The 22093-nt window shown below is 35.9% G+C and overlaps 3 protein-coding genes across 3 annotated transcripts; 2 read left to right on the top strand and 1 right to left on the bottom strand.

Moving 5' to 3' along the window:
- Nucleotides 1-2703, top strand: LOC111461518 (mitochondrial fission 1 protein A-like). Its single transcript, XM_023105058.1, has 5 exons — nucleotides 1-163; nucleotides 1651-1789; nucleotides 1953-2074; nucleotides 2256-2319; nucleotides 2424-2703. The coding sequence occupies exons 1-5, from the start codon at nucleotides 71-73 to the stop codon at nucleotides 2507-2509; spliced, it is 504 nt and encodes a 167-aa protein (XP_022960826.1). The 5' UTR covers nucleotides 1-70; the 3' UTR covers nucleotides 2510-2703.
- Nucleotides 2704-3305: 602 nt separating this feature from the next.
- On the bottom strand, nucleotides 3306-13332 carry LOC111461517 (PH, RCC1 and FYVE domains-containing protein 1-like). The gene is made up of 9 exons (XM_023105057.1): nucleotides 12650-13332; nucleotides 9902-9988; nucleotides 8434-8523; nucleotides 7832-7912; nucleotides 7511-7705; nucleotides 5294-7432; nucleotides 4700-4846; nucleotides 3956-4335; nucleotides 3306-3714 (listed from the first exon to the last, which is right to left on the bottom strand). Exons 1-9 carry the CDS (start codon nucleotides 12707-12709, stop codon nucleotides 3582-3584), a joined length of 3312 nt encoding a protein of 1103 aa, XP_022960825.1. The 5' UTR covers nucleotides 12710-13332; the 3' UTR covers nucleotides 3306-3581.
- Nucleotides 13333-18972: 5640 nt separating this feature from the next.
- Nucleotides 18973-19686, top strand: LOC111461744. Its single transcript, XM_023105377.1, has one exon. The coding sequence runs from the start codon at nucleotides 19038-19040 to the stop codon at nucleotides 19659-19661; it is 624 nt and encodes a 207-aa protein (XP_022961145.1). The 5' UTR covers nucleotides 18973-19037; the 3' UTR covers nucleotides 19662-19686.
- Nucleotides 19687-22093: the final 2407 nt, after the last annotated feature.

The raw sequence follows: 22093 nt of genomic DNA, 5'->3' as shown, positions 1-22093 counted from the left end.
TAAAAGATGAACACAGGGAATCCGTATCACTTTAAATACCCAAAACGCAGAAGAAGATTAGAAGAAAAAGATGGAAGCGAAGGTCAGCAAATTCTTCGGGTCGGTCTCCAATTTCTTTTCCGGCGGCGATCACATACCGTGGTGCGATCGCGATGTCATTGCCGTATGTTCATTCACTGGCTTCTTCTTCTTTCTCTACTCATCTTTTAGTTGCTTGATTTGTTTTCTTGTTTAGATTACGGGTTGTTTCTGAAATCAGGTTGCTGGGTTCTTAATGAACCATATTTGTAGTGTTTAAGTGAATTTTGGTATGAATTCTTCGCGTTTGTACTGCAAAACTGTGTTCTAATCGTTAGTGAACTTCTGTTAATTCTTCCAGCTTCCGTATAATCCGATGAATAATTTATGAAGTTATTCAATTTCGTTTTGTGGCTGTGCGGACTTTAAACTTGAAATTTCCCCCTTTCGAATCGTTTATCTGTGCCCTAATATTTCAAATTTTAACGAAAACTGATTCCTCCTTGTGTTTAGGGCTTGTGTTCTTGTTCTTAATCCGCAAGATTGAACATCGTTTACTGGATTTTAATCGTGGGATCCAATGATTCCCGCAGTTCTTCGCGGGTATTACTTAAATTATTGCTTTCACTAATCTTTGCCTTCATTTTCAGCATGTCATCCTTAATGGAACAATCAGTTTTACTTGGTTCTTTAGCTAAGACTATTGAAGACTCATTTGATCTTGTCCATGGGGGGGTAGTTTTAAGGCTAGATTTTTCTATCCCTGCATTTTCTTCATTCTTGATAGCTATCTCTTCTCTGTATCAGACTACAAGATGGCATATGCAGGCATAATCTTTGTTATAGTATGAGCAGTCTAACTCATATATCCATAGTCATTAAAGAAGGAAAGAAGAACAAAAAAGTTATCCTGAAAATTCTATGCCCGTTCGTATCAGATTATAGAATTGTTTTGTGTTTTAGATTTACAAAAACAGTTTTTGTCATGTTTTCTCAATTAGTTATTATATATTTATTAAGTTTAGCATGATTTGAATGTATATCATTGGAGCTGTAGTTTCTTGTTTTTCTCTATGGCTTTGTCATATCTTGTGAGATCTCATATCGGTTGGAGAAGGGAACGAAGCATTCTTTATATGGGTGTGGAAACTTCTCCCTAGCACACGTGTTTTAAAACTGTGAGGTTGACGACAAAAACGTAACGGGCCAAAGTGGACAATATATGCTAGCGGTGGACTCGGGCTGTTACAAATGGTATCGAGCCAAACACCGAGCGGTGTGCGAACGAGGACGTTCGGCCCCCAAGGGGGTGGATTGTGAGATCTCACGTCAGTTGGAGAGGGAAACAAAACATTCCTTTTAAGGGTGTGGAAACCTCTCCCTATCAGATGTGTTTTAAAACCGTGAGACTTACGGCGATACGTAACGGGCCAAAGCGGACAATATCTGCTAGCAGCAGGCTTCGGCTTGGGCTGTTACATATCTTTACCTCCATTGTATAGTTATGAAGTAGAAGTTCAAACCTTTTGTTGTGACTGCTTTATTTTGTTAATCTTTATTTGAATAATGCCATCTCTTTTATTATTCTTTGAATGACACCCCTTTTTAAGTTGATATGGTGATGCATTGCAGGGTTGCGAAAGAGAGGTTGCTGACGCCGAAAAGGGCTCATCTGATGAGCTGTTGAAGGAAAGCATCATGCGTTTATCTTGGTCACTTGTTCATTCGAGGCAACCCGAAGATGTACAACGCGGGATAGCAATGCTTGAAGGTGAAGTATTTCGAGGAATTGAACATCTTTGTTTCTTTTTATAAACTTCGAGTTTCCAAAATGTGAGCCTTCAAAGTGCCAACGTTAACGTATAGTTAGCTAGTTACTCATCTGATACTGTTCGTAAAACTTTCTCCCTTTTCTGTCATTTTTTACTATGCAGCTGCGCTATCTGGTGATGATAGCCCATTGAAGATGAGAGAGAAGCTTTATCTTCTTTCTGTTGGGTATTTCAGAAGTGGTGACTACTCTAGGAGTAGGGATCTTGTAGAACAATGTCTAACGGTACGATTTCATCCGTGGCATGGATTTCTATGCATAATAATACCTGAGCTTAATACTCGAGCCTATAACTGTAATGCAAAAAGGCGTAAATTCGGCCTTTATACGAATCTGACCCCCTAGCAACTGCCCTTCTTTTCTGTATGAACTTTTGGAATTCAACCATTTGGTGTTTGATTCTCAGATTGCACCTGACTGGAGACAGGCAAGGACACTGAAGAAGTCGATCGAGGACAAGATCACCAAAGGTATCAATTTCTCCCACACTTCTCATCTTTCCTTATCTGAACGTAACCATAATTCCTCGAAAACTGAACATTTTCGTTCATTATGACTATTGCTTGGAACGTAGACGGTGTGATCGGCATCGGCATTGCAGCAACTGCTGTTGGACTGATTGCTGGTGGCATTGCTGCTGCTGTTTCCAGGAAGAAGTGAGCCAATTACTTGCTTTGCACATTAGAGATCACTGTTTGATTAAATCCTGTTTTAGAATTACTATACTCGAGGAACTTTGATGTATGATGCTGCTTACTGAGGTTTGTTCTGTGATTCTGTTGTATTTTACCTATTTCAATTGGTAAAAACATGATGTTATGAACCTTTTCCTGAGTTGGTAGTTTATTTAAATTTTTAATATGGTTCGTTAATATTGTCCTCTTTGGACTTTCTTTTTTCGGGCTTCCCCTCAAGATTTTTAAAACATATCTATTAGGGAGATATTTTCACTCTTATAAAGAATGCTTCGTTTTCCTCTCCAACCAATATTGGATTTCACAGCTTAAAAAATCTTTTCTTTGAAAATTAGCTAAATGACGATTTGATTACGATAATTGAATTTAAGGAAGAAAAAAATCAAGAAAGGACGAAACTCCGACGTATCAGGTCTGGGGCATCACTTTCACAAAAGCCTATAGATTCCCCTTCCTATGAGTACCTTGTAATCTTCTCAAAGATCATTACGAGCCCTCTCATTTATTGATAAAAGCAGCTTCGACAAAAGGAAAATAGAATAATGCCAATTTTCAAGAAGTATAAGATATACCAATACGCATCATTTTTTAAAATAGAAAACTAAAAACTAAAAACAAACCCATTTATCACAGATGAATCTAAACAAATAACTTCACTCAATAATTATATGTTTGGAATAAATGCAATTAATAAAGATTTAGAATAAACTAGGAGAGAGGAGAAGATGCTCTTAGAATTTATACAAGTAGCAGTATTTGTATTTACATTTCTCATAACCCCCACACAACCATGCAGGGGAAGAATGGAAAAAGGAGAACACTAAACCTTAAACACACAAGAAATCATCAAATCCATCTAGTTTTCCTTCTAATTCTACTAATTCTTGTCCCTTTCTTAAAACCCCTATCGTCATAGTACTTCCAATCTAAATCTTAATGGTCAATATGATCCAGTTAAGTAGAGAGCCTCGAAATTGAACAAACCTTTTGTTTCCATGTACAAAATGATTTGGTTTCTGTGGCTGTTTGCATATAAGTCAATGAGTCAACTCTTCACCTCCAATGCCTATACTAGACTTATCCATGGCACGTACGTTATATCGTTCGTAAACTCGTGCACGGTTCTCTGCCCACCATTGCTCTGCTTGCTTCTCCGTAAATCGCTTCCGACTGCATTGAACCAATAATTTGAAGTTCAGAGAAAGTTTTGCATGGAGAAAAGATTATAAAGTAGTAGACTGCTTGCATAAAAAACGAAATCATAAGAAATGAAAAGTAAAATCTGTTGGTAAACCATTTCCCTCCAAAAAAAAATTCTCTCTTTCTAGGCTAATGAAGTATACTTGAATCATGAATACCTGCAGCATTAGTTTATGGAAACCGGGTATAGAATTGGCTAAAACATGCTTACCTGAAACGAACTCGCTTAAGATCCTTGACACCTCCTGATTGTGAGGTGAGTGTAATATATACACCCGGCTCGTCTTGCTCGACCCATTCTGCTTCTTGGCGAGACTCAGTTTCCTTAATTCTATTTCCATTCTTTGCTGAATCCAATTGACTCGATTTACTTTGAGTTGAAGACTGGTTATTTGCGGTGCCTGATCCATTAGAAAGCAACTGGACACATGAACCGTTTGAGTCTGTCTCTAAGGATGTTGCTTGACCACTTAATTGGTCCATAGAGGTGTTGATCAAATGATTGAAGGTTGCACCGGAGCTGAAAGAGGTAGGAGTTGATTTCATGTTACGGGCAGCTCCAACTGGCAGCCTTTCAGCCATTTCCTTCAGCTGTTCACCACCCGATTGATAAAAATTTAGTGTTTACTGAAAAATTTCCATTGAATTCTCGTATAACATTAAGGGTAAGACTGAAATGCATCATGTATCCTGAAAACAAATGCTTTGTTGGAACAGAACACAAAACGCAGGCAAGATAACTCGGATTTCTTAAAGATCGATGAATTAAACTTCCACAAAACGAACTGAAAAAATGAAAAATGAAAATAGATGGAAAAGAACAAAAAAAAACAAGCTCGACATCTTGGAGTTTTTTTAACTAACAATTAAGAAATAAAGTTCCTGCACTTTAGCCTCGGGGTTATTAGAAACGGAAACCATGAAGTATTAAATAGCTCATAATAAACCAACTTACTTGCGCAGTTAGTGACTTGATCACTTCTTTGGCTGCATTGCATCTTGCAGCCTCCTCACTTGCAATTGATATTGCTTCCTTCAACTGTTTGCTTGTTCTTTCTAGCTCAACTTCTTGAAGTTGTGCCTTGCGTGTAAGGCTTTCAACCTGAGAGAATATTCGGTTGAGCAAAGTTGTTCTCCAACATGAAATTATTTAGTCTATAGAAGAGGGATAAACCTAATAGTGTCTCCTATAGAAAATGAAATAATCACATGCCAAAGACAACGCTACCAGAAGATTACAGGCAACTCCTCCATTGTGTAACCCATTCATACATAAATTTGTATTATAAGGAAACACCTTGATTAGAGAAATGAACAATAATAATAAGGAAACACCATGTGAATAAATTTGGGATTTTCTTCTGTTAAATGATAACGTCATTGCAGTCTTGATTAATCAAATCACATAAATGCCAATAAGGGTCTAAAAGCAGAAACCAATGTGTTAAATTACAATTTTGATCCCTATGATTAGGAGAAAGTTAGAATTTAGTACCTATGAAACGATGGACTAAATTTGTAATTCAACCAAAAAAATGAAAGAAGTTACCTGAGCCCTTAATCTAATAACCTCCTGGCTAAGTCTGTTGTTCGTGCTTTTAGCATCGTTCACAGCAATCCTTGGAGAGGTAAGCCCTCCAAGAGTAGGAGTGGGAGTAGTTGAACGCGGAGGGCTGGGACGCCTAGATATTGGAGATGTAGCTCGAGAAACAATTCTTGATCCAGGAAGAGATGCAGCAAAGAACTTCTTTGAAGTTCCAAAGACGGGGTTAAAAGATTTAGAGATATTAAGAGCTCCCCGCTGAGAACCTCCACTAGGAATTGGCGAGACCCTACTGCTGCTAAATTCCAGTTTCTTGTTTTTCTTTGAAGATTGACTTCCCACTTGCTTAAATGATTCGACTGAAGCAAGCCTAGCAAGTTGAGCCTGTGATTTCACGTGCAACTTATCGTTTTTATTCACAAGTTCAGTCGATCCATGATTAATGCTTCCTCTTCTGCTCAGTGAAGATTGAGAAGAAGCGCCAATTTCAATAAATTTTTTTAGCTTATGATAGCAATTATCACAAACACGATAAGCTTTGTTGGGGTTTGGTGCCATTGAAGCCTTGAGAGACTTCTTACTGCTGCAAGAATGACAAAACACAAGACCACAGTTATAACAGTTGTGGCGTTTCCGTTTGAAGTTAAATGGTAGGCGGCAACCAGAACACATGGATTGATCAACGCCTGAAACCCACTTATGAAGGCAAATAGCTGCGGTAAAATTGGTGCCACAAGCAATACTTTTAACTTGCTTATCTTTAAGAGCCTCAACTAATGTCGGAGTATTTCTATCCTCGGTGCTGCCGTGACCTAAACGGCCATTCGCCCCCTTGCCCCATGTGAAAACCTCAGTTCTAGAAGTCAAAACAGCAACATGGTATGCACCACAAGCCAGCTCCTCCACAAAGCTTTTCGAGAGTTTTCCTTCAACACGTACTGGGAGCTTTCCATCTGCCTGAGGATTCCCTAGCTGACCATAAACAGGGCTTCCCATAGTGTACACATGGCCAGAGTTCGTAAGTGCAACAGTTAAACTATGTCCACAAGCAACTTGACAAAAGTTCGGTTCAACAAGGGCAGCAACACAAGTAGGCACAAGCTTTGCCTCTTTGTCACCATGCCCTAACCGACCTTTATCTCCATCTCCCCAAGTAAACAGCTTCACTGAAGAGTTGTTATGCGAACCTGGATTTCCAACCATAACTTCTACAATTGCAGCTGTATGCCAAACACCACAAGCAACTCGGACAGTACGTAGACCTTTGAGAGATTCCACTTCTCTAGGTATTGAAATACTGCCTCGATCTCCATGACCAAGAACACCAAATGTGCCATCACCAAAAGTAAATAATTTTCCAGCAGATGTCACCACTGCTGTATGCCAAGGTCCACAAGAGATAGATGATACATGTAGGCCCTGTAAGGGCCCAGTTACTCGTTTTGGAACCCAGTGGCTTACTTCTTTTCCATGCCCAAGAAGGCCAGAATTATAGGTGCCATCACCCCATGTATACAGATCACCAGAAAGTGTTACAGCACATGTATGATATTCACCACAAGCTACTAGCTCAATGTTTAAATTACTGAGGGCGTCAATAAGCTTTGGATGAGGAGCATCAGAATCTCCTCCATGCCCAAGCCTGCCTCCATATTCCTCGCCCCAGGAGAAAACTTCACCTTGCTTGGTTACCAAGGCAGCATGACGGTTACCACAGGCAATGTTTTGCACATCAAGTACTACTACAGACTCCAAGGCTTTTGGCAGCAAAGAATCCATTTTGCTATCAAAAGAACTTCCAACTCGACAAGTTCCACCACCAAGGACACCTTCACCAGTTCCTTCCCCCCAAATAAAAACATCCCCCAAGGCATCACAATCATCATGTCCTGAACCTTGGCTCGACGAGCTGACAGCACTAGATAGACTAACCCTAAAAGCATCCATTGGAACTGCTTTCATGTGGCCATGCATGCTATCTGAGCCTCCAGATGATAAAGAATGAACTGAACCACTAGCAGAATCTGAGTGGAAGAAACCTTTAGGAGGAATATTGTACAACATTACATCTGATAATGCCTTATCCAGACCATATTTTGGAGGACTTCCATAAGGACTGTGAAGTCTAATCTGCTCTCCAGCTTCCTGAAAATTTATGCAACGATGGATTGATTTAATTTGATTTGGAAACTCTGAGAAGTGGAATACTAAAGAAATATATACCTTTTGCACGCTGTCATTGCTGCTAAATGGTGAATGCAGGGGAGAACTTCTTTGTGTAAATGTTCTAGGACTGTTTATTTCAGACAGCATCCCATCACTCCGTGATTCAGTTCTCCACTTTCGATTATGGATACGTGAAATTAATGCTTTTAAGCCACTAAACCAGACCTCAGTTTCATCTTTATCCTTGCATATCTAGTACATTATACATAAGAACACAATAGAGTTACTCATGTACCAAATAGCTCTTACAGAACACCAAAGAGCATCAAAAGAAGAAAAAGTTCAGTACTAGTGTAAATAAGTGAAAGAATCGCTCACCAAATCAAGCGATCTATCATTATATATTAGAGAAAATGATTGACATTCCTTCTCCGGCCGTGGATATCTTTGAAAGATAGGCTGAAAAATTAGAACCACAATTAATTAGTGCATGTCAAGAACACAACTTATTGCAAAGTATGAGAAAAATATCATCATGTTATACATTCCAAATGGACAAAAATTTTGTGATTTCTTTCGAATGCTTTTGTAATTGCTTTCCTTTCAATGAAATGGTTTCTTATCTAAGAAAATAAAAAGGTAAAGAATGATATGAAAATGACAACCCATTAGCATCGTGAACTTTTAACTATAAAATTGAAACTGAAAAGTTGTCACTACAAGCAACTCTTACAATATCCAATGATAAAATTCAAGAAGATAATTGGGTTCTAACGCTATCTTACCTTCTTCACTCACATACAATAACATTAAAGTTTAATATTGGACCGTTAAGCAATATCATGAGAAACATCCGCAAATAATAATTATTTGATTTGGAGATCAGCAAATTGTTATTATTTTGAATTGGGCACTCGCAAATAATAGTTAATTTGAATTGCATACTTGCAAGTAATAATTATTTTGAATTGGAGACTTACAGTCCGTTGCCCAGAAATAATTCTAGAGACGTGGCTTAGCTTAAGGTGCTTCTCCTCTTTCCCCGAGAACCATATCAAAATAGACTCATCCTGAACCCATAAAGATATTACTCAGAATCTTTGCAATGGGAGTGCAAGAGAAATTTAGGGACAAGCTGAATAATGGCTAATTCAATATCCACCCATTAAAACCACCACCACACAAAGAAAAGAGATTACAATTATATGCCTTCTTGCATAGAATTATATGAATAGGCATACATATTTATGAAAAGTAGTAATGCATGAAGGTAAATATTCATCAACAACAACTGAAGAGAAACATAGAACCTAACGAGGGACCAAACATCACTCGAGTCTTTGTCAAGCCTCTAAAGATCCTATTGTTCCTCATTCCCTTAAAGATTTAGTGCATGAACACCTGATTGCCACAAAAAAAAGACTTACTCTCTTGAAAGTGTAAATGGAGAAAAAGCTCTTGGATCATCTCCCTCTAACGTTTATGTTTAGCAAATTAAAAGTCGAACGCTTCAAAAAAACACAAAAACATCCTAAAAAAGTCATAACTCCAAAGGATATGATCAAGATCATCATCCACCCTCCAACAAAGAATGCAACAAAATGATCAGGTCAAAGCAGGCATCTTTCTCAATAACTAATCCAAAGTACTCTTCCGTGAATGACTTGCTAAACGAATAATGTAACCTTCTTTGAAAATTTCACCTTTCACGAAGAAGAAAAACATACTCAAAAGAGGGAAAGATTCACCAGAACGTGCAAGAACCAACTACAACAAAAACCCTCAACAAGGTTAGAACTCCAAAAACAAATAAGAGAGCCATAACATCCATCATTTGCTACCGACAATGGACCACGAAATCCCAACATAAAAACAGAGAGCTCCTAGAAAGATAACATACATCTGCCACTAAACGATTCTTCATAAAGGAGAAATGATAGGAACATGTAGACGTAAAGCAAAGAGCTCTTTCCTATAACTACTTATCCAGGAACTTAGCTATGATATTATGCACACTCGTAACAAGACTGAAAGGCCTAAACTCCTTAACCCTATTTATAGACTTCAATAAATATAATCTGTAAGATACAGACTTGGCAACGCCAACTCAATATATTGGTCATTAGTGCCTTTGTAATGCCAAGTTCACGATTGGGTTGTATTAAATGCACTCTTTTCGCTCATTTGTTTCTCCTAAATATGAAGAAACAAAGGATAGTTATAACGAGATCAAAATCAACTCTGATTGCACAACAGATTATCATATCATGGCTACATCCATCAATTAGGTAGAAAAAACACCGGAAGAAAAACCCAAAGGTTTACTACTAATCATAAGAAATAAAAGATGATACAAATAGAAGTTGTTGAAGAGTTATGCACTTAAACAATAAGCTCTTGCACACTTTTGTATTCCTTTTTCATCTGGAAAAACAAGACTGTACTCACATTGGAAAGGCGGAAAGGACAAAATTTTGGCTTCCCTCTTCTTCCATACTTGAGCAAGTAGGCTCCTTTCTTCAAAGCAGTAATGGCCTTTAAGAATAATAAAGAGGCAAAAATACCGTCTCAGCATCATTACCAAATTAACTTTTGAGTTAAAAGATTAACATAAAGCAAGAAGAATCTATCATAAAATTCTTGTGTGCTCATGTATATATAAATTTTACGAAAGGTAAACCAGAGTTAGATTAACCAAGCATAGAAACAAACTCTTGGAATAATATGGAAAATCTATTTTTTAAAAGGAAACAACACTTCTCATTAGATGAGGAAGCTTTGATCTTGATAAGCTTGAAGCTATCTGACCATGAATAAAATCTATCCTAAAAAATTCTTTGGTTATGCTCTAGCCAAGTGTCTGAGAGAATAGCTTTAGAAGCATTAATCCAAAGAAGCTCGACCTTGGTTCGAACCAACTTGCATGAGATTCTCCCTCTCTAAGTTTCAGCACCGTCTATCCTCTCTGCAGAGGCACTGAAGGGCTGTAAAAGGGAGGATAAGGTGGCCCAATCTGCAATTTCATCCATAAGGTTTCTTCTCAAGTGGAAATTCCAAGATTCAGCGTGAATGTTCCATGAGTCGACAATGGTGGCTTCTTTTCTAAGCGAGAGGCATAATCAGGGATATTGAAGGCTTGTACTACCCAGCCACACATCCTTCCAAAAGAAAGTACCATTACCCACCTTGGTAGATATATGAGCATAAACAACATGTTTTACCCTATCGATGGATTTCCAGGTGTATTAGAAAATCAAAGATTAGAGGTGTGGATCTTAATTTAACCCACATGGAGGTTTCAATAATACTATACTCCACCCTTTTCCCTACAATCAACTAAGATGGTCTTCCCTAAAGTATCAAGACTGAGGGCTTATGACACTCCAAACCAATGAAGCCTGATTATCCTTTTCTCTTCCATGTAAAGTTCCCTTTGTTGTAAGTTGTCATGAAGAATAGGTTCATGCATCTCCTATACATGTATTGGCATTTGTTCAGTTCACAACTCTCATTTATTTGATTCAATCTCTCCTTTATTTGGTTCATAACCCTTTTGGTTCATAACTCTCATTTATTTGGTACATCTCTCATTATTTGGTTCATCTTCCATTTTGATACATGAATTATCTTGATTCATGTATGACATTAATGCTTCTATGCCTATATAAAGGGTTGTTTAGGATGGTTGAGATGAATTGAATTTGAGTGTCATTTTGTATTCGTTGAGTGACATTTGGGAGGAATTTTGTTGAGAGACTTTGTAGTGTGAGAGTGTGAAATATACACTTTATAAACACTTTGATTATTGAAATTGGTTGCAACCCATGGATGTAGGAGAATTTCTTCTCTCCGAACCATGTAAATCTTTTTGTCTCTTTGTTTAATTTCTGTTTGTGGGTCTATGAGTGTGATCGATCTTGCTTCCACTTCCGTTACAACACCCTTAGTATTTCTACTTCATACCATGGCCACTGACTAGTGCTGTCAGTGTGTTCAACATTCTCTCTCATAACACCTACTTTTATTTTTAAGAGAGACGAAAAATATTCATTTACAACAGGGGAAAAGGACCCCAAGCTAAAGTATTACAAAAAAAGATCTTCCACTAGCCCAAAAGAATGCAAAGACTAAAAAATATTTTGGGATAAATCTCAACCGCCTACTTTTTGTAATATTAGCAACTCTCTTCGTTCAAAAATATGTGGGGATGGGAATTTGAACCTCTAATCTTCTGGTCGAAAATGTAATCTTAACCAATGAGGTATGTTCGAGTTGGGTTTGCAATGTTAGCAATTAACAAAATTACAAAAGTTTAGGACACCCAATTCTTGTGCGTCTTAGATATATAAATGCACACCAAACAAAATCCCTTTATCACGTTGTGTTGCAAAAGTATCCCTTAACTGAACTAGAGAAAGAGATGAAAGAAGAGAGCAGAGGTAACAAAAGGCAGCAACATCAGGTAAAATCATATTTATTTTCACAACCGTTGTAACGGTCCCCAAGCCCACCACTAGCAAATATTGTCCTCTATGGACGTTCCCTTTCGGACTTCCCTTAAAGTTTTTAAAAAGCGTCTACTAGGGAGAGGTTTCCGCACCCTTATAAAGAATGTTTTATTCTCCTCCCCAACCGATGTGGGATCTCACAATCCACCACCTTCGGGGCCCAGCGTCCTCACTAGCACTCGTTCCATTCTCCAATCAATGTGGAACCCCCTAATCCACCCTCCTTCGAGACCCAGTGTCCTTGTTGGCACATTGCCTCGTGTCCACCCCCCTTCGAGGTTCAGCCTTCTCGCTAGCACATCGTCCGGTGTCTGGCTCTGATACCATTTGTAACAGCCCAAGCCCACCTCTAGCAGATATTGTTCTCTTTTGGCTTTCCCTTCCGGGCTTCCCCTCAAGGTTTTTAAAAACGCATCTGCTAGAGAGAGGTTTCCACACCCTTATAAAGAATGCTTTGTTCTCCTCCCCAACCGACATGGGATCTCACAACCATGGACATAGGATAGCCGAGGGAACCAAAGGTTGACGATTCAACCGAGAGCAAAAATAGGCATAAAATCTAAGCTCAACATCACAATTTAAGCAACAAAACAAAAAGATAGGCATTTTCCTGAATCTCGAATTACTGAATTACACAGATAACTACGTCGAAACATAACAAAAAGGATTGAAGATGTGAAAAAAGCACCTGTTCAACATCTCTCTCGACAGCCCCAGTCCTACTAAGATCCTGAGCCGTCCTCTCCATCCCGGACGAGAAAACGCCGCCTCGTTGCCAATTACAATACCTCCGCCAAAATCACCACCAACTCATCCATTTTCAAAGAGAAAACCTTCCATTCATGAACCCGTTCAGACACTCGATCACTCTCCGACAAAGCCTCTCAAATCCACAACCTCAGACAAAACCTAAAACTCCATCAATCAATCAATCATCACAACAACCACTCCGTCAGTCCGCCTACAGTTCGTCCAGCAAGAGAAATAACTAATACCACAAGCTCTCAACAAAGCAAGCTCTAATCGCTCAAGCAAAAACCGAAACTAACAAAGTGAAGACTGTCGAGGCATGCACCCACCTAGACTCCAAAAACCACCAGATTCCTTTTCTTTAATCCATCTACAAACCCCAATTGATCGAAAAAAATGCGGCAAAACTTCAAGCAATCAAATAGTGAAGACACCGTGAAGCTCGTAAAAGCTTGTGAGGTAGATAACACGAAGCAATGTGCGGGAAACGAGGAAACGAAACAGATGATCGAACTCCAATTCCATGGAAGAAAAAGTAAAGCAGAAATGGTGGCTGGAGAGAAAGCTGAGATGAGAGGGTGATTGGGGGCAAAATGGGAAACAGCTGAGCTTTCACTCAAACCATCATAGTATGTGTCCTAAACATTCAATTCTATTCCATTTTCACTTTTTTTTTCCATTTTTTTTTGGTGGAAATTATACAAAATGCTTTTTTAATTTTTATTATGTTTTTGAAATTTTCAAATTTTTGTTTGTATTTTTAAAATTTGAAATAATTATTTCATCCCAACCTAAAATGTGATATGTGGATTAAGGACGTTCATCGATCAACATCGATAAGACAATGTTAAAGACTTGACATATCGATTTGGAGAACTCTGGAAAAAAAAAATAAGAATAAGAATAAAATTGTGAGAGCCCACGTCGATTGGAGAGTAAAACGGAACAGTCTAGAAACCTCTTCCTAGTATACGCGTTTTAAAACCATTAGGGAATTTAGGGATGATGAAAGTTCCATATCGGCTAATTTAGGGAATGATTGGGTTTATAATCAAGTAATACTATCTGCATTCGCTTGAGGCCTTTTGAGGAAGCTCAAAGCAAAGCCGTGAGAGCTTATACTCAAAGCGGACAATATCATACCATTTTGGAGAGTCGTGATTTCTAACATAGTATTAGAGTCATACTTATCGTGATTTCTAATATGGTATTAGAGTCATGCCATAAACTTATCGTGATTTCTAACCTGATATTAGAGTCATAGTCGTACGCATAGTAAAAAATGACTAAGACTCCAAAAGAAAAAGGAGTCGAGCCTCGATTAAGGGGAGGTGTTGGATGATGCATAATCAATGAATACTATCTCCATTGGCTTGAGGCATTTTAGGGAAGCCCAAAGCAAAGTCACGAAAGCTTATACTCAAAGTGGACAATATCATACCATTGTGGAGAGTCGTGATTTCTAACAGAAACCTCTCCTTAGTATACGCGTTTTTAAAACCGTAAGGTATATGATAATACGTAACAGGCCAAAGCAAACAATATCTGTAGTAGTGGGCTTGGGCTCGGGCGGTTACATTTTCATATACATAACCTTCTAGACATGCATCATTTCGATCTTGTCATATCTCATAGAAGCATAAGAATGTTTTTTTTTTTTTTTTTTCAATATTTCATGATTTTTCGAAGTCCTACGTACAAAACATCGTTTTAATAATATGATGCGACATATAGTAAATCTTTTATGCATAACAACATCGTCATCTAATAAAACATTTTAACATTTCAATATTTCATAACTTCAAAAACCCACTAAAGAGCTCAAATCTCTCGTTCGACAGTGTTTGTAATAGCTCAAGCCTACCGCTAGCATATATTGTCTTTTTTGGGCTTTTCCTATCGAGTTCCGCTCCAAATTTTTAAAACGCCTATGTTATGGAGCTAAAAATAAATGGGGGAAGCCAATCAAATGTGTGAGGTCGTTACACCGTAACGACCTTATAATAACCTTGGGATGTTGACAAAAAATTTACATGCAAGTCCGTATGGCTTCTAAAGTTTCTCTCTCAAACATCTAACGATGCAAAACTCTCACTTATATTATGGTAACCTCCTCGAACAACTTCTTCATTTGAGGTTGTTAGACAACTCGTGTTCATTTAAGACCTTCAGCCTTATAATAACCTTTAGATGTTGCTTCAAAAATCTGTATATCTCTAGTAATTACGGAATGCAAATTTAAATAACTATTGTCGTTTATTTCATATATCCAACGATGCAAAACTGTCAGTCATATTGTCGTAACCTTCTCGAACACTTCTTCATTTGAAGTTGCTAGAGTACTCGTGGTTGACCCTCTGAAAAACCATATTATTCAACTAATATCATTCAATTGGAAAATTTATGGAAGTTTGAAAAAGAAATTCAACACGTGTATTTTCACCACCTTTGTCCAAATATCACGTATCGTGGTAATTTAAACCTTTTTTTTTATTATTATTAAAAAACGATCTAAAAAAATGAAAACTTTGGACCTTAAACGCCTTATTAGAGTCGTTCATGAGTTGGGTTGGGTCGGGTCGGTCGAATTCAAACATTTTTTAGACCCAATTTAATGGTTCGAATAGTAAATTTTTAGAACTCAAACAGCCCTTGCTATCAATGAACCCAACCCAACCTAATCCAACCATAAAATTTGAGTATTTAGATGGTTACGTCCTTTCTTCCAAATTTATTTTTAATAAAAATTCATAAAACATCTATTTATTTATTTTCAAACATTTAATTAAAATTTTCCATCCAACTTCAGTATATATTTTGAAAAATTAACTTCTAAATATTTAAAAATTATTTTTAAAATTAGTTAGACAATAATTAATTATAAAATTAAATGAAAATAAAAAATATATATTTATATATAATTTTATCGTAACCAAAAATATTTTTTTAAAAAAATTAACTATAAATTCCGGGAACCCATGAATCAACTTAATCCATAAATTTTGTTTCTATTTGAACCCAATCTAACCCAAACGGTAGAGGTTCGATTGCATTGTTCGAGTTTTTTCAACACTCGTAATAGTCTTCCAATCTTATTAATTTGATCTTTTCATACTAAAAATGTTAGAGTTCAAGGGCTCGAGCCCCCTAAGCCCATAGTAGATTTGTCACTACGAACTGAAGTTAGGAGATTCAAACATTTGACTTTTTTATCGTATTTATACCCGTTGAGTTGTGCATATAAAATTAACATATTACGTCTAGTGTATGACCATGTGTTAAAATCATGTCACACCTACCAAGATTAAAACGTCTCAAAATATACTATATAATACGTGACTAATTGACAATTCTTCCTACCTAGGTTATACACGTGGTTGTTACTTATTTGCTTTTAGCCTATAACAGACAGATTTTTAAAATATTTTTTTAGAAATGAGACCAGATGTTCGAGCATAAGTTGATTCTGCCAACAACAACCCAAATTCTAGTTAGTTGACGTGGATGAGAATAAATGACACACAATCACTATTTCTTGATTAATTTTAGTTAATGTCGTAATTATTTCCCTTACGAAAATTTAAGATTTAAATTGATACGAGTATTAGTCAAATATTTTAACGAGGAAATTGAGAAATATGAGTTCGGTCAAAGGTCAACCATCTTCATATTTATAATATACATTAAATAGTTACTGATGCCTACATATCTCCTATCAACCTGGTCTCATTGGTTGATTTGCCACGTAGGCATTTTTATATTACAAAATTTATATTTTTCATTTAATTTATAATTTTAAAAAAAAAACATTAATTACATTTTTTTAATTCGGTGAATTTCCAACATTTTGAATGATAGAAAAAAAAACAAAATAAATTAATTAAATTTCAAAAAAAATAAGTATTAAATAAATATATTGCATACATAATTATATAATATTTTTTTGAAATTAATCATAAATTCGAGCCAGGGACTAGATTCATAAAATTTTTATTTATTTAAACGGAACCAAATCTAAAATAATTCAGAGTCTAAAATATTTAAAACATTTAATACCCTTTCTTTACTTAATTGTGGTTTGACTTGTAATTTTCTAACTTTTATTTGCATTTAATTTTAATTAAATTTTGGGGACCACATTTGATGTGAGTCATTTGACTTAGCCACATAAGTACAATACAAGTAATTATATAGTTGCAATAAAAATAAAATAATGGCGTCTACTTCTGAATTAACCCATGTTCAATGTGTACGCGTAAATGTTGAAATTAAAATTATTAAAATTATGAGTGTTTTCATATGACTCGATAACCTGACCAGCTCAAACAACTCAACTCAATCCAACTTTTTGAAAACCAACAATTCGAGTTCGTTTGTGGGTTGACATTTTTTGTTGGGTCAACCAGACCAACTCAAAAATAACCCAACTTTTGAGATTATTACGATGATTAAGAATATTTGACGTTTGTTATTCATGTTAGTGATATGTTGTGACTTATAAATGTTTGGTATTTGAACATTATGAGATTTTAGTTATTAACGTAATATACATTTTTGAATAAATATGATTTAAAAAAATAACTTGAAAACTCGACACAATCCAACCCAAATTGAAAATATAGGGTCGAGTTGGACGGTGAGCCTAGTTGTTTAGGTCACCAACTCAGCTAACTTGACTCGTATTCAATCAGTATTCGAGTTATTAATGTAATTTCGAGTTGGTCCAAAAAAATTTCTGAACCCAAACTTTTGTACCCGTTAATTAACGTTTAAATTTTTTTAGTAGATATATATAAATAAAATTATTTATTAGATACAAAATTAAAAATTTAATGCCCTAAAATATATATATATATATATATATATATATATATATATATATGAATATTATAAAATAAAATAAAAATTGTTTGTTGGAAAGTCAATATTAATTATGGGTATTTTAGGAAATGCAATTTTTATAGCTATTAATTAAAAAATTGCTATATTTTTTTAATATATTATATATATATATATATATATATATATATATATATATATAAGGAATAATGATTTAAACCTATGCTTATTGGTGGTAATTTATTCCAATAAAATAAACAATTCTTTTAAAAAATATGAATTAGAATAATTACAAATTTATTCATAGATTAAATAATTACAAATTTGAATCAAATAATCGAAAAATATGATTCATATTGCATTCTAAACCCTAAACTATTACAAATTTAAAAACACTATCGATAATCAAATTAAACCGTTCTATATTAAATTTAATAAACTAATTCATCATTTCAATCATAGTATATATATAACAGTAACGGTTCATATAATTACATTCAAATTGACGATATTCACTGTAAACAGGGTGCACACATTGGGTTGAGTCGAGTCAGGAAAATCTTTTGGATCAACCTAAAATTTCGGGTTGGTTAGGTTGGTGACCCAAACAACCCGAACACAGTTCACAACCCAATCCGACCGTTACATTAATAATTAAAATCTCATAAAACTCCAATATTAAACATTCACAAGTCACAATGCATCCTTAATATCACAACCATAATATGAGTAACAATTCATATAATTACGTTCAAATTGTAACCCTAAATCGAGTAACAGCGGTGCACACAAATTGGGTTGGGTTGAGTCGAGTCAGGAAAATCTTTTGGATCAATCTAAAATTTCAAGTTGATTAGGTTGATGACCTAAACAACCCGAAGACAATTCACAACCCAATCCGACCGTTACATTAATAATTAAAATCTCATAAAACTCCAATATTAAACATTCACGAGTCACAATGCATCCATATCGATCGAGAATGTCAAAAATTATTAATCTTCATAGTAACCTTAAAACTAGAATAGGGTTGGGTTGGGTCAGGTCCTAATCATATTTTAGATTGGTCTAGTTGATTCGGTTGACCAAATTAAAAAAAATGTCAACCCGCAAATCGACCCAAATTTTCGATTTTCTAAAAACTCAACCCAATCCAAACCGTAACAAATCTAACCCAACCCAACGTTTATAATTTGGGTTCAACGTAATCAAACTTCGTTAAATTCTCGAGTCATTATATGTATATATATATATATGTATGTATATGTATATATGTGTATACGTGGATATTCAACGCCGTCATCCCTGACTACCGACCTCTCATGAAAAAACTAAAAACAAACAAATCTCCCATCGAGTCAAAATCTCCCAATTGATATAAAATCCCCAAATCTCTCTTCCTCTCTCTCCTCCCTTCAAATCTCTCTCTCTCCTCTCCGTCTCTCTCTCTCCTCTCTCTCTCTCTCTCTCTCTCTCTCCAATTTCGAATGGGGAATGCAATGTCTCCATGTCTTATACCCCCTTCCATTACCAACCGCCACCGCTCCTCCGCCGTGAAGCTCATATTCTCCAGCGGGCCCACCAGAATCCTCGCCGGAAGCCACCACTTCGCCGGAGAGATAATGTTCCAATTTCCCGACATGATAGTCTGCCACGCTGACTCCTTCTTCATCGGCCACCGAATTCCATCCTTAGCCATTGAAGACAAGCTTCTCGCCGGCGAAACCTACTTGGTTCTCCCCATCGACCGATTCTCCTTGAACGACGTTCTCTCAACGTCGTCGCTCGCTGCCATCGGCGCCGGGAATGAGGCGGCGGAGAAATTCTCGAGTTCGTGTCCGTTTGAGTACGTCCGAGGGCGGAATGGGAAAGCGCTGATTAAGGTCATGCCGGAGTTTATTGTTCGGTTGGTCTCTCCCGGCGGCGCGTACGGCGGAGAGGGTGGTGGGTTTTTGTGTAGCACGCCGGAGTTGAAGAAGCATTACGATCAACTCGTCGGAACATCGAAGGGGCAGGTTTGGTCGCCGTCGTTGGAGACTATTTCGGAGTATAAAATTAGGTATTCGCCCTGTAGATTTGTTGGGTTTAAAGTCAAACAAAAGGAAGGCTAAATATGTCATTTCACCCTCTTTTTTATTTTTTATTTTATTTTTCATTTTTCCTTTCTTGTGAATTGTACAAAAAAGAAAGCGAAATTTGAGTAATATTATTCTTATTTTTAAATTTTATTACCTGGTTTTGTTCAAATCTATTTTAGGGTTTAGTTTTTTTTCTTTTTTAATTATTATTAAAAAACAAATATTGGAGTTTAATTATGTGTATAATATAAGGGTAGATACGTAAATTCACTTGTTAATCCCGGGGATATCGGGATTCCACATTTTGAGTTTGTAGTGTACTATTACCCTGCTTGATAAACACTAATTCGGCGTATTTCTAAGAAATAAAACATAATTTTGAAAAAAACGAAATAATTATTGAATTGGCTTAACTTTAATGACCTGAGTATAACTTAACTCGTTGTAGTCATATATGTTTGACTAAGATCGAAATGATATTAATGTCATGAGAGAATTCGACCTAACGACTTACCGAAGAACAAAGCTTTTAGATCTAAAATATCAAAAAATAAATAAATAATAAAATTGAGAGAAAGTATTGAATTGGATTTAGGTTGATGGTGAATATCAAGAAGAAGAAAGCTTGTTTCTAGACTCGAGATTTGAATCTGTAACAGTTCAAACTCACCACTAGCAGATATTGTTCTTTTTCAGTGCTGACAGCCATACGAAATGGGCTAAAAATGGACAATATCTACTAGTGGTATTAGAGCCAGACACGGGGTGAAGTGCCATGAGGACGTTGGGTTCCCAAGGGGGTCGATTAGGAGAACGAAACATTTCTTAAACCAAACAATATCTACTAGCGGTGAGCTTGAGCTATTATAGAATCAATCTACAAGATAGTTTGATCAAGACTATTTAAACGACGACTACTGTTGTGTTGCATTATTTGTGTTCGACAATTGTTTAGGGTTTTGGTTGGTTTAATTCAAATAAAGTTGTTAGTATTAAGACAATTAGAAATGAAGAAAAATGGGTGTAGATGACATATCAATTATGAATTATTTAAAAGGGTTTTGAGTCAAATATTTCAACTCGGAAATTTCCATCAAATAATAGGATTATTTCAGTTCAAAACTCGAAATTTTGGGTTTATTAAGTTGGTGACCCGAACAATCCAAATAGAGTGCACAACCCAACCCAACCCAACTCAACACTCTATTCTCTCGTTGAGTTGGGTTGTCGGATTATTTTTAATTATTTAAAAAAATTTACTTATCTACGATACATGTTACATTAACAATTAAAATCTCATACACGTCACAAGACATCATTAACATCAGTTACAAACGTAAATATTTTTAATATTTATAATAATCCTAAAAGAATATAGGGATGGATTGGATTGTATCCCTGTTTTTAAGTTGGTCGAGTTGACCAGACTAAAAAATGTCGATCATGAACTGACCAAATTTATATATTTTCGGGATGGTCGGGTTGAGTTAGATTTTTTTAAAAAAAATTTGGGTTGGAAATCTAGGTTAGTCGGGTTTTCGAGCCTATGATTATTTAAATTAAAAATAATTTATACAATTGATTATTAAAATTTTAGAAAATTACATTAATGACGCAATTGAAATTATAATCATAATATTATATTATGATTTCTATATTATGCAAACCATAAACTTACCCAATTTTATTTTTATAACATAAAATATTTTTAGATTAGCGACGATTATTATTATTTTTTTGGGGCTACATTTTTGTTCGGCGAACAGGTCAGTTATGTGAAAATCAAATTTTATGGATAATCTTGACATACAATCGAGTTTGGGTCATGTTTTATAGAAAATATTTTATGAAACATGAGCGATGAAATGTGTTAAAACAGTTTGAGAGAAAGTAATATTATAGACTAAAAGCGAATAAGCAACGACCATAACTTTGATATCATATAATTCGGGTTAAAAGAATTAACGACTAGTCACATCCACTTACAGTACATTTTGGAGCATTTATCCTAGCGAGTGTAGCCATTAGTTCGGTGAATGGTCATGTACCCCCCGTATTTACATAACAGTAAAGACACGACTAATATGAAAGCAAATAAGGGGTTTGGAATGAGCATATAACCATGGACGACATGCCCTGAATAACTATGACCAAGATATTTAATATACGTCCACAGGCAACACGCCTTTGACAAGTATTGAAAGTGTTGCTCATCTAATGGGTTTCGTGTGCATGAAACTGATGTACATAGAACTATGCATGTGAATGAAAGTGATGCACGTGTCATTAGTAAAATAAAAGAAGTGGAACCCAAGGCCAAATTTTAAGTCTCGACATAGTCATGTAGTCTTAGTCATGATTGTATATGTTTGCATTTTTCGACCCAAACAGTGGAGTCACTTTATGATTAATGTTCAACAACGGAGCCTTAGTCACCTTTGACGGTATAAAGTAGTCCAATAAAA

Source organism: Cucurbita moschata, unplaced genomic scaffold, assembly GCF_002738365.1.
Source record: "Cucurbita moschata cultivar Rifu unplaced genomic scaffold, Cmos_1.0 Cmo_Scf00025, whole genome shotgun sequence".
NCBI classification, from domain to species: domain Eukaryota; kingdom Viridiplantae; phylum Streptophyta; class Magnoliopsida; order Cucurbitales; family Cucurbitaceae; genus Cucurbita; species Cucurbita moschata.
Note: the sequence above shows the minus strand (reverse complement) of the source record. Positions and strands in the feature narration are given on the sequence as shown.

Bases quoted from the DNA above. Each gene is read 5' to 3' on its own strand.
- LOC111461518 (XM_023105058.1), top strand. From the start codon at position 71: ATGGAAGCGAAGGTCAGCAAATTCTTCGGGTCGGTCTCCAATTTCTTT. The intron at 164-1,650 runs GTATGTTCATTC...GATGCATTGCAG, and splicing joins GCGATCGCGATGTCATTGCC to GGTTGCGAAAGAGAGGTTGC. The intron at 2,075-2,255 runs GTACGATTTCAT...TTTGATTCTCAG, and splicing joins TTGTAGAACAATGTCTAACG to ATTGCACCTGACTGGAGACA.
- LOC111461517 (XM_023105057.1), bottom strand. From the start codon at position 12,709: ATGGAGAGGACGGCTCAGGATCTTAGTAGGACTGGGGCTGTCGAGAGA. The intron at 8,524-9,901 runs GTGAGTACAGTC...TTATGGGTTCAG, and splicing joins GTCCTTTCCGCCTTTCCAAT to GATGAGTCTATTTTGATATG. The intron at 3,715-3,955 runs GTAAGCATGTTT...GGTTCAATGCAG, and splicing joins CTTAAGCGAGTTCGTTTCAG to TCGGAAGCGATTTACGGAGA.
- LOC111461744 (XM_023105377.1), top strand. From the start codon at position 19,038: ATGGGGAATGCAATGTCTCCATGTCTTATACCCCCTTCCATTACCAAC.